Source organism: Cygnus olor, chromosome 13 (genome assembly GCF_009769625.2).
Source record: "Cygnus olor isolate bCygOlo1 chromosome 13, bCygOlo1.pri.v2, whole genome shotgun sequence".
In the NCBI taxonomy this organism is placed as follows: Eukaryota; Metazoa; Chordata; class Aves; order Anseriformes; family Anatidae; genus Cygnus; species Cygnus olor.
The window spans coordinates 14968787-14979377 of record NC_049181.1 but is presented as its reverse complement, the minus strand read 5'-3'; the positions used below and the strand labels follow the sequence as shown (position 1 = coordinate 14979377).

General features: G+C 52.5%; 1 protein-coding gene across 1 annotated transcript; it reads right to left on the bottom strand.

The window, feature by feature from the left end:
* Positions 1-2807: 2807 nt before the first annotated feature.
* LOC121077411 (regulator of cell cycle RGCC-like) lies at positions 2808-7105 on the bottom strand. Its single transcript, XM_040572655.1, has 5 exons — positions 6985-7105; positions 6407-6562; positions 5824-5904; positions 4825-4887; positions 2808-3705 (listed from the first exon to the last, which is right to left on the bottom strand). Exons 2-5 carry the CDS (start codon positions 6558-6560, stop codon positions 3698-3700), a joined length of 306 nt encoding a protein of 101 aa, XP_040428589.1. The 5' UTR covers positions 6561-6562; positions 6985-7105; the 3' UTR covers positions 2808-3697.
* Positions 7106-10591: the final 3486 nt, after the last annotated feature.

Sequence of the window (10591 nt, the reverse complement as noted above, 5' to 3'; positions counted from 1 at the left end):
GAACTGTTCCTCCGTTATCTTGCATCGCAGCTGGAGCTAAATGCCCCCAGCCTGGAGATGGAGGGACTCAAAGACCCTGTGAAGAGCCCGTATGAGACCTGCTGCTAGAGCAGTGCCTGCTCCACAGGTAAATAAACACTCCGTTCTCTGAAAAGGCTATGGTTGCAGCTGAGCTTGTAGGAAAAGGCGCAGGCAGGAGGCTGCGATTGCCTTGACTCTGGTTAGCCACTTCCCGTCCTTCGTCAGCCCTGCATGTGCTATTCTTGCTTCTAAGAAAACGTGAACGTGGTTACCAGGCAGCAGACCGCACTGTAGCGAACACACGTGGCTGGAAGCGGTGCCTGCCTTGCAGACACCCTGCCTAGGGCTGCACGTCCTCCCAGATGGCGGGGGGGGGGGCTGCTGCTCACTTTCCCTGCCTCTGCTTCCTGTGCCCTGGCCTTACCGAGGAGGGCTGAAACACTCCCAGCACCCCAGGAAACCCCAGTTTGCGCTTGGCTGTGCTGCCAGCCCCTATTTGCGCGGTGTGATCAACAAGGGGTCTCCCCTCTCCTCACCAGCATGGGTCCATCTCTCCCTGCTCGTGCCATGGGTTCCAACCCCCCCCGGGCTGTGCTGTGCTGTTCAGGGCCGGCTGTCCCGTGCTCCTCCAGCACCCCGTATTCCCAGTGCCCCTGCAGGGCACTGACAGCACCACGGGTGCGGGAGGCACCCTGAGCCCTGCAGAGGACCCTGCCCGCCGGGGGATGGCTCAGCCTTACAGCACGGGCTGCCAACCTGACTCAAGGGGCTGGATGGCCAGGAAACAACCAAGCCCTTCTCCGAGTGCACCCACAACAAACAACCCCTCTGGTGCGTCACGGTGCTATTTTTGCTGCAGGGGTGTATTCAGAGCAGCAAATTTGGGGGGTTGAAAGTATTTACATATGCAGTTGCTTAGCAACGTTTGCAGCAGCCTCGCTATTGCGAAGCCAGCGAGCAGCAGCGGGGGCCGTGGCAGTGCATAGTGCAGGGTGCCCCAGCCGAGCGGCCAGCACCACGGCTACCCGGTGGCAGACCACGCTATCAGCCAGGTTGGGGGCAAGGTTTTAAGAATACCCTTCCCACATGTGCACGTAACGCATGAGTGATACTCACAGGGAAAATGGGACCGTGGGTGGAATAAATACCACACTCAGAGTGCAAGGGAGAAACTCCTGCACACAATGAATCAGAGGGGAAAAAAAGCGTCCCAGGTGACATCAAGGGGCGCTGCCATCACCAGCCACCCACTACGTAGACAACATGAGCAATCTCGGCAGCTTCTGCTGCCCCGGCCCCTCTGATGTGGGATGAGTCTCCCTGCAGAGCAGGGTGCTTCACACCCCAGGACAGGATCACAGGAACACTATCAAGCAGCATCTCCACCTCCAGCCCCACAGCACCGCTGTCACCCCCACCCTTTAGCTGCCCTTTGAGGGCTCAAGGGTCCATTCTGGGAGGCAGCTCTGCAGCCATATCACACAGCATGGGAAGAGTGATGACAGAATTTGTCCCATGCACAGCCTGCCCTTTGCCGGGCTCTGCTCAGACAGCTCAGAAGCCCTGCTGCTTCCTTGCCCAAGTGCTCGAGTTCACCGGATCAGTGTTTTGTCAGCAGACTTCTGGGACAGAATTAGCACCCAAGCTGACTGACTACATGACCAGTAGCCTGAACATCAGCACATCACATAAACCAAGGGGTGAGGGGAGAAGCTAAATCTGTCTCGTTTCCTGCTCAGACAATTGCAACAGAGCTGCACATGTCCCTGCTTCACAAGGACGTCACAGGGAAGGAAGGGCAGCATCAACAGCTGAAGCAAGCAGCCTCCCCCACCCCAACCTCTCCCTACGTTCCTCCCAGTCATCATGCTGCTCAAACGGCAGCTTCTGTGTAGGGGAAAATTCTGTGTAGGGGAAAACCCAAAGAAAGCATCAGCAGGGCCTCTCCCCTAGCGAGCAGGAGCTGCTAAGAGCAGTGTCTGTACACGGTGTTACCCACGGACATCTTCACCTTTCCGAACATATTGGGAATAAACACACAGCTGCAAACCTGGCTCCACAACAAGGAATCTTGTTCTCTTCTTGTTTCTTTAGGCCAGTCAAGAAATACTCCCTGTAATGTACTTTCAGGGTAGAATAGATGGCTCATCACCTCCAGCTCAACAAATGGAGGTGGAACAGAGTGGATTCTGCCCCAGGCACTTTTCCTCCCCCCCAGCCAGCGAGGCCAAGGCCATGCAGCAGGGTACCTCCAGCCCTACTAGGGCAGTCAGGCTCTCTGCCAGCTCCTGAGATTTCTCCAGGGAGTCCCAAACTAAGACTAATATGCCCCACCCGGGCACTTCCCCAGGGGGTCACAAGTCAAGAGGGTTTGAGTCCTCAGGACACAGAGGACTGGGGCTCATTGCATAAGGCTCTGCTAAGGCCCCCCAGCAGACGCTGGCTCCCTCCTTTGGTCTGTCCATCCATCACTGCTCAACAGAGAGTTCAGTGGACATCAGCAGAAGAGCACATCCACTAGCAGTCTAGCTTCCTGTGTCAGCCAGGTACAGACGACCTGAGCCCAGGCAAGGGCAGAGAGGACCACGGTGTCCCACTGGGGTCCCCCATCCGTCTCCAGGCAGAGGAAGGCTGCTCAACTCATTCTGAGCTCCCCCACAACTGCTCACAGCCCACTGGCTGGCAGTACTCAAGGCTGGAGCAGTGTTTGCTCCCACCCCTGCAGGCAGCTCGAAAGATGAAAGGAGCCCACAGGAACAGGCTGGACAAAAACACAGACAAGTGCAGAGACTTAAAATCCCATTCATAAAATACAGCAACTGTACAGTGTACAACATCATTTTTACAGTGTTTATAGCAGAAGCCAGGGCGAAGGTACCTGGGGTCCAGGCAGGGGCCTTATTTGCAGATACCCATGCAAAGCAAAGGGCAAGCAGTGGCTGCTGCATGGCATACCACAGCAGAAACAGGCTTCCTGAACCAGGAGAGGACACCAAGGTATCACTGAAGCACTGCAAGCTCATCTCCCCCCATGCCACCATCATCCTCTGGCTTCAGTGGCATAAATCCCCCAAACCCACTTGGTCTACAGATGCCCAGCCCTCCCTCATAGAGCAGAGTCTGGTGCCTGTGATTACGTTAAAGCAGAGCTGCCTATGCCATTCCAGCCAGCAGACCGCAGGAGATCTCCCAGCGGGCCAAAAGCAAGGCTGAGGAGAGAGCTGCTCTATGGCTGTGCCCACACCACCAGGGAGGAGCACCCTCAGGCTCCCACTGCCCTCCCAGCAGCCTGCCCTGCCCAGACCCCAGGGCCTGAACAAGCCATGAACACAGAGCTGCCACAGGCCTGAGCCCATCAGTGCCAGGAGACTGGCATAAGCACAGCTGCCCCAGCACCCCAACCCCACAGCCCCAGAAACGCATCCCAGCTCTCCTGCTGCTGGTCCAGAAGGCAGCTGTGAAGGCAGACTGGAGGAGGCAGGCCTGCTCAGGCAGGATCAGTCCGTGCTTGTGGTTTTCCTTGCCTTTCCCTGACACGGAGTAGCACGTCCCATGGCACAGAAGAGCTGTCATCCACTCAAGAGGAGAGCGGCGGGGCACAGAAGCAGAGGGTACATCGGGGAGGCACTGTGTCCATCTACTGTGGATGCTCCTCCAAACGCTCCAAAGCCACATCTCACATCTCTGCAGGACAAGCAATGGGGGGGAAGAAGTGGTGAGACCTCAGCTGGGGAGGCTGCACAGTACACTGGACATCCCCACCGCTACATCCAGCATCACCTGCAGCAGGGTTAGAGCAGAGATCTGCTCTCAGGGCTATGTCTCCCTTCCTGGTTTACTGACTCCAAGTATGACTCAGAACCAGCAGAAGCAACACTTCCCCACCAGACAACTCATTCTGGACATTCAGAAGGGAAGAAAAGTAACAGATACTGAGAACTGTGACCTATGTAGCCTACTGGGGAGGAGAGGAATAAAAATAATCACATTCTAACTCGGGAACCATTTTAGAGAGGAGTTGTGGACCCCATGCCTCAGTTTCCCCAGCTAGAAAGCTCCTGGGGACTCACCTCACGATACTGTAGTGCTGCCTGGGTAAACCTGCCTAAGAGGTCCCGCATGGTATCACATCCTCCCCAGGGATACCTGCAACCCAGCCCTTTGTCAGGAAGAGGGAATCTGCAGAGTGATACCACAACCTGCTTGTGCTCCCAGAGTACTGGGATTCCCCTGTCACTGCACATAACACGCGAAGTGGTTTCTGCTCTGCAGAAGTCCCACTATGATAGACTTGCCTACTGCCAACATGTCCCAAGTGGCATTTGCTAGGTGGTACTTATCAAGTTTGAATCTTCACATTCCTCACTCCACATGGGATATTTCCACAGGGCCATACCACTAGTACAAATACTCTCCCCCCTCCTGCTCACCCACTCTGTTGCCTGTTGCAAAGAAAAGCCTTTGAGCAGGTGTGACGTAGGTAAAGAACCACAAGTGTCTTGAGATCTTCCTGAAAATGCCAATAGCCCTACACGATGCTATGTTTAGCCACTTTTCTCCAAGTCTCTCTCTCATCCTGCTATGCTGGATGCACCTACCTGGGGGTATTTCCTAGAACAAGGGAACACCAGAATACAGCCAGACCAACTACAGGAAATAGGCACTCTGAGACAGAGGGGCTAAGTCATGCCCCAGCTCCACACCAGTGGAAGAGCACAGCCAGCTCTGGAGAAACCACACTGATGTGTTAGAGGCATTCCCATGTCTGTGCCCAAGGTGTGGTGACCAGGGCTGTGTACATACCCTCTAACACTTTGTCCAGATCCGCAATGAACTCCTCCAGCTCCTGTGTGTCTCCAAGTTTAGCTAGTGGACAGAAACAGACACCATCAGTCCTCTTTCTTTCTTCCCCTCCTCTAGTCTAAGAGAAGATCTCTGCCCCTTGGTTTTGACTACAATTACTCAAGCTGTCTGCTCTTTTCACAACAGTCATGTGCAAATTTGCAGGCTGCCTGGGAGTATGTGGGCAAGGGTTTATGCAATGGCTGCATAGACACTTGGGGGGGCAGATGTTCCACACCCACAATATTGCCCAAAGAGCACAGAAAGGAAAACCCCAGGACTAACTCTTACCTGCAGATACAATCTTTCCACCCTCCAGTGCTAGCTGCCTCCACACAAAGCCTCACAGCCCACCAACCCAAACCTCTCTGCTCCCAGTTCCAGACTTGGGCTCTGGGGCTACGATAGTGCCAACAGGCATCATCATGCAGATCAGCATCCTATACAGCAGCCAGTGGCAATATAGGCTTGTAATCAGAGAAAACAGAAAGGCAGGGACACATCCGCCCATGCACATGATATGAGGTAGGTCAGTATGGACTCAGCTGAGGCCAGGGAATTGGATTAGTATGTAGTGCGAAGAAGACAGGTTCCCTGTGTTTTCTTATCCCTGTAAGATCCTGTGCTTCCCAGGTCAAAGCTTCATGCTAAGACCCTCCTAAAGAGACCCCTTGTCAGCCTAGCCTTGAATGGGAACATACCAATACAACTTCATATTTCTTTTGGTATCCAGCCAGGGCCTCAAGGCTCATTCCCACCTCCAGATCCTGCAGTGCACCACTGGCACTCCTGCACACACACACGCCTCACAGAGCAGGTGGGTGTCTACTGCTGCTGAGCCAGGAAGGGGTGACCTCAGCTGCCCGACATGGGAATTTCTTCACCGTTTTAAAGACTTCTCCCAAACATGCACAAGGAAACCCTGGCAAACAGCCTTTCAGATAGATCTTTTAGCCTTACCTTTAGAGGGGTAAGCACTGGCACGTGTGTTAAGATCCTCCTCACTGGAGTTTAGACTGCTTGCTGGGGATGTACTGGTACCTGCAGATGCAAAGCATCAGCCAATGTTCAAGGCCACAGGCACCTTGTAAACAAGTTGCAGGACCAGGGACCGATCTTGTGCCTGGAATAGGACCCCGGTCTACCCTGACTCTTGCCCAGCCCACCTGCTCTTCCCTGGCTACAAGGAATGCTTGTAGGTTGCCTGGGCATGGCCATGGGCATTCCTCAGGGTTACTACAGAGTGCTGCTTCCTTTTGATATTCCCTGTTATCACAAGTTACCAGCAGTCCTACAGAAGCCAACCCAGCAGAAACAGAACCAGATGTTGGCAGGCCCTGGACCAAGATCCCATGGTAATCACAGCCCTCCCAACGTTACTCATCCAGCCCTCAGGGGCTGAGTCAGGTAGGCAGCCCAGAGGCTAAGTCAGCAGGGAGCTTTAGCAATTTACCATGGAAGAACCCCGTAGCTCTTAAAGCAACTCCATCCTGATGGATGCCATCCTCCCACACCTCTCCTTATTCCCCAGCTCCAGACTCACTCTCCAGCTCATCAATGCCGCTATCGTATACACTGTGGCCTGCTTTCCTCTTCAGCTCCTCCAGATGCTGCTCAGACTGACATGCAGGGCCCCTGTCAAAGTCCTCCATCGCCTCGTTGAACTCCCGCAACAGGTCACTGAAGTCGTCAGACATTGCTGCAGGCAAGAAATCAGCAGTGAAGTGCTTGGGACATGCACCAGGCGAACAGCCTCCGCCAAGTCCCTTCAGGAGCTGCACTGCTGAACACCTCTGTGCAGTCAGGGCACCGGCTTTTACTGATCCTGGACCCAGCTTCACCCCGTGCCTTCAGGTGAGATGACAGCAGGGCTGAGCTTGGGCCCTGGGCTATTCTGAGCTGCAGCAAAAGCGCGCTGAAAGCCCACGAGGGACCTGCTGAGAGCTGGCCCCAGGGACGTGCCTGGGACCACCTCAGGGAGCTGCGCTCAGGGCGGCTCCGAGGAGGTCTCAGACACCTGCTCGGCGCTGGGAGGACGAGGGCTTGGGACCCCCCCGGGACGGGACGGGACGGGACGGGACGGGTCTCCCTCCCCGGGGCCTCGGGGCCAGCCTCACTCACCGCGTCTCGGGGTGCCGGGGCCGGCGCTGCTCGGGCGGGGCGGGCGTTGGGCCCGCGGCCGTTTTGTGCCGGCGGCACCGCCCCGAGGCCGCCCCGCGCCAACCGGAGCCAGCGGCCGGGGCTCGGGGCCCGGCCCCCAGGGAAGGCCCGGGGCCGCCTCCAGGCCAGCCCGGGCCGCCCCTGGGCGTGGTTCTCCCGGGGCTGAAGACCGCCCGTGTCCGTGAGGTCCTCGGGCTTCCTCCAGTCCTCACGGCCTCGGTGTGTGAGGAGTTGCTTTGCAGCGAGTGTATATATTCGTGTGTTTTAGCCTCTTGCACGTCTGTGTGCTCAGCATAGGCACAGCTGCATAACACAAATTTGTAGTCTACAGTCATTTCTGCGTTTGTGTCCTCTCTTGAGGTCTGGCCTTTTTGCTACAGAGCTTCTGATCCATGAGTGAGCTCCCCAGCAGGATTTCCCCAGTTCGTCCTCACAGCAGAGCCATCCTCTGCGACCCGAGGAGGTTGCAGGAAGCCCCCAACACACTCCATAGGTACAGGTTGAATTTAAACCTTGCCAGCTCCTATTCCTTGATAGCAATGGAATTCACCAGGTTACCATTTCTTGCTTAAGCGCTAGCTGCCTGTACTAATCAATTAGCCCAGCTCTTCACAGCAAAAAGAGACGGAGTTTTTAACCTCCAGTTGGCTGATATCTGCAAGTTGTCACAAAGCTGCTGATGGTGCACTTGAGTTTTGCCCTGGCCTGAAAAACTGACCTGCAACAAGGGTGAACGGCTGAGCCCAGAGGATGGTGATCAGTGGCATTAAGTCTGGTTAGATGCAAGTAACTAGCGGTAGAACATGACACAGAGGGAGACTACAGTCTGTAGATTAAAACAAAGGGTGTTTCTGTGTTTTCTAGCTGCGATGGCTTGGAGCGTTCTTTAGCTCTTACTCCTGTACAGAACCATCAGCTAATGCTGACACCTTTGTGGCTCCAGGTGGAAGTCTATACAGGCAAGCTCCTGTTCTTCAGTTTTACTTGTAAGTTTTCCTGTTGAGAGGTCTGTGTCTGAACAACACTCTAGAACACATTCCCACAAGTGATAGGTGCAGCAAACACCACTGTTCTGCCTGGAGCTGAATAATTTCAGCACCTACAATTGGCAAATAGAAGAGGTCCTCAACCATCAAACTGTCTGACTGCTTGATGAAGAGACAAGAACAAATACTGGAACATCATCCAGAGAAGATTGCCTAGCAATTGTGGACTGTGCTGGGAAGCCTTCTATGTTTTTGCACCTTTCCCATTAAATGTATACTGCAGGGCAGAGGAAGGCATTCATTGCCCCTTGCTGCTGGTTTGTGGATATGGATAGTACTCTGTCACTGTGATTCAATTTTGACTAAAACTGTCTGCCTGCCTGGGTTCCAGTAGCTACAAGAAGCAGATGGTGGCTCTAACAGATGAGGCATTACAGAGGAGTAGAGTCTAGTTTATTGTTGCAGATGGACAGTATCTTTAGTATTAATTTAATTTTTTTTAATTGCTTTGGATAGCCATACCAATAAATCGATGATGTCCGCAGCATTTGTCAGTGTCTCTAATTCTTTTCAATGCAGGGTGGTGAACAACATTTCAACCCAATCCACAGCAATTCACATACAGAAAGGAGTTGTATACAAGTGCTGTACTGCCCTCAAGTGGAGGTTTTAGCAATATCTCAATGTTCATCCTGTACTAAGCAGTTTTCAGTCTTGTGACGTGGTGGAAGGTCCTTGCAATCACAGTGGTTTTTACATTTTCTGTATTAAAAAACTCCAGCTTTGAAAGGTGGATTTCTCTGAGGTGACTGCAAAAGACACCACGGTTACAGTGTTTGGAAAAGCAAACTTGAAAAGCAATTTTCTTGCGAAGCAAAGCAAACAGCATTTCAGAGTACCTGTCACCTTCAGGTTATCGTAAGCTTGAACAGTAACTCAATGTTCTTTGTAGTGGCTTTTTTGAAAAGGGCTCTGCAATGCCCTGCACTTCTTCCCATGGCCCAAGGGGATCAGCACATGAAATACAACAGTGAGCTTGTGTGCGCACATTTAAATTAAATTTGAGGGCAGCCAGCCTGTCTGCCAGGAAGCCTTTATAGGGCTGACTTAATCCTCTTCTAGGCTGTCTACTGTAAGGCACAGTGGTGACCACAAACCTTTTGGTCACCTTTAAATCCCTGTGTGGCTTCCAAGGGGGCTATGCATATAGGTAGTTTGACACTACAGTCTAGTGTAGACCTGTTGGTCAAAGCATCTGCAATCTGCACATCTCTCCTTCCTCACATTTGGTGTGGCTCTGCAGAGCGTGTGTCCCAAAAGTGCATGGGATGTTTTGGTGTTTTGCTTGCATCTTCAAGAGGATATGTCAGAGTGCACGTTACCCACTATAATTGCTCAGTGCTTGGTTCTTAGAGAGAGGCATATGGAAAGCTCAGTGAAATTAAAGCTCAGAGGAATCAAAGTAGGGAAGCCAATGGTGCTGATAGCATTAATCTATGCCACAACCATTCTCTGAGTGACTTGCTAAAGTGAGGGGGAACATGGAAATGTTCGATCCAGTTGTGTTTTTCTTTCTTGATACTGAAAAATTTGATCAAAAACATGATGGCAACAGATGTCTGAATTTCTCACCGTTGACTTCAATGCTAGATCAGGTGCCCCTGGTATTAGTGACAAGTCAAAACCATACCTAGAAGCAGTGTGATCATGTTGTGCTCTGGCCACGACAGGACATAAAGCACTTTGCTGTTTTGTACTGTGCTTGAGATCCTAATGTCAGCCTTGATGCTTCTGGCTTCCTCCTTTGCAAGCACATAAACAGCTGCAGCTGCTGAAATGTTTAGGCAGCAAAGTTCTTGTAATGTTCTCACAATGAACAAAGATGAGGGATGCGGAAGGTTTGTGCCATCTCTGTCCATTTTCTATGCCTCAGTCTTGCCAGCACCACATACAGGCAGTGGACTCATTGTCTCCAGCACTGCTAGCAGTGGTGTGCTGTTCTGCTTGTCTGTGTCCCTCCCCATTGTGCATTATGAGTTTCCAGATGTTGCACCACCACTACTGCTACTGCACACTTGTGCCTTTCCTTTACCTCTTCCATAACCGCCTCCATTAGAATATGCTATATACTATTCAGTCCCCAAGGAATCCCATATATGACACTTCCTTCCCAGGATATCTCATCAACCTGCTGCACTTCCCAAGACTTATCCATCCATTCCCCATACGTCCAGGACTCAGACACTTCATATTCCCACATGATGACAAAAAAGCTGATTCGCAGTCCAAGTTTCAGTTTGGCATGATGATTTGAATGTGCTTTTATCCAATTAAAGGTATAGAGATCATCTGCTTTCTCTTGGATTCAAAATTATTGGTGAATGTTTGTAATGACTCCTCCCAAGCTGAGGATTTTTCCCCTTCTTAATGCTCCCTTTCAGAAGGGACACAGAAAAGGTGTCCTGGTGTTGTATATTCCCCCTTCCCTGATCTGCCAACGGCAACAGTTACTAGGACACCTTATCCTTGGCAGTCCTTTGCACCACATGGGAACAGTGAGACCAATGCTGGCAGTTGACTGA

What these genes read in the sequence shown, in the direction of transcription:
- LOC121077411 (XM_040572655.1), bottom strand. Translation starts at nt 6,560, where the DNA reads ATGTCTGACGACTTCAGTGACCTGTTGCGGGAGTTCAACGAGGCGATG. An exon ending in CGGCATTGATGAGCTGGAGA is followed by an intron (nt 5,905 to 6,406) that starts GTGAGTCTGGAG and finishes TTGCATCTGCAG; the next exon opens with GTACCAGTACATCCCCAGCA. An exon ending in CAGTGCTTACCCCTCTAAAG is followed by an intron (nt 4,888 to 5,823) that starts GTAAGGCTAAAA and finishes TCTGTCCACTAG; the next exon opens with CTAAACTTGGAGACACACAG.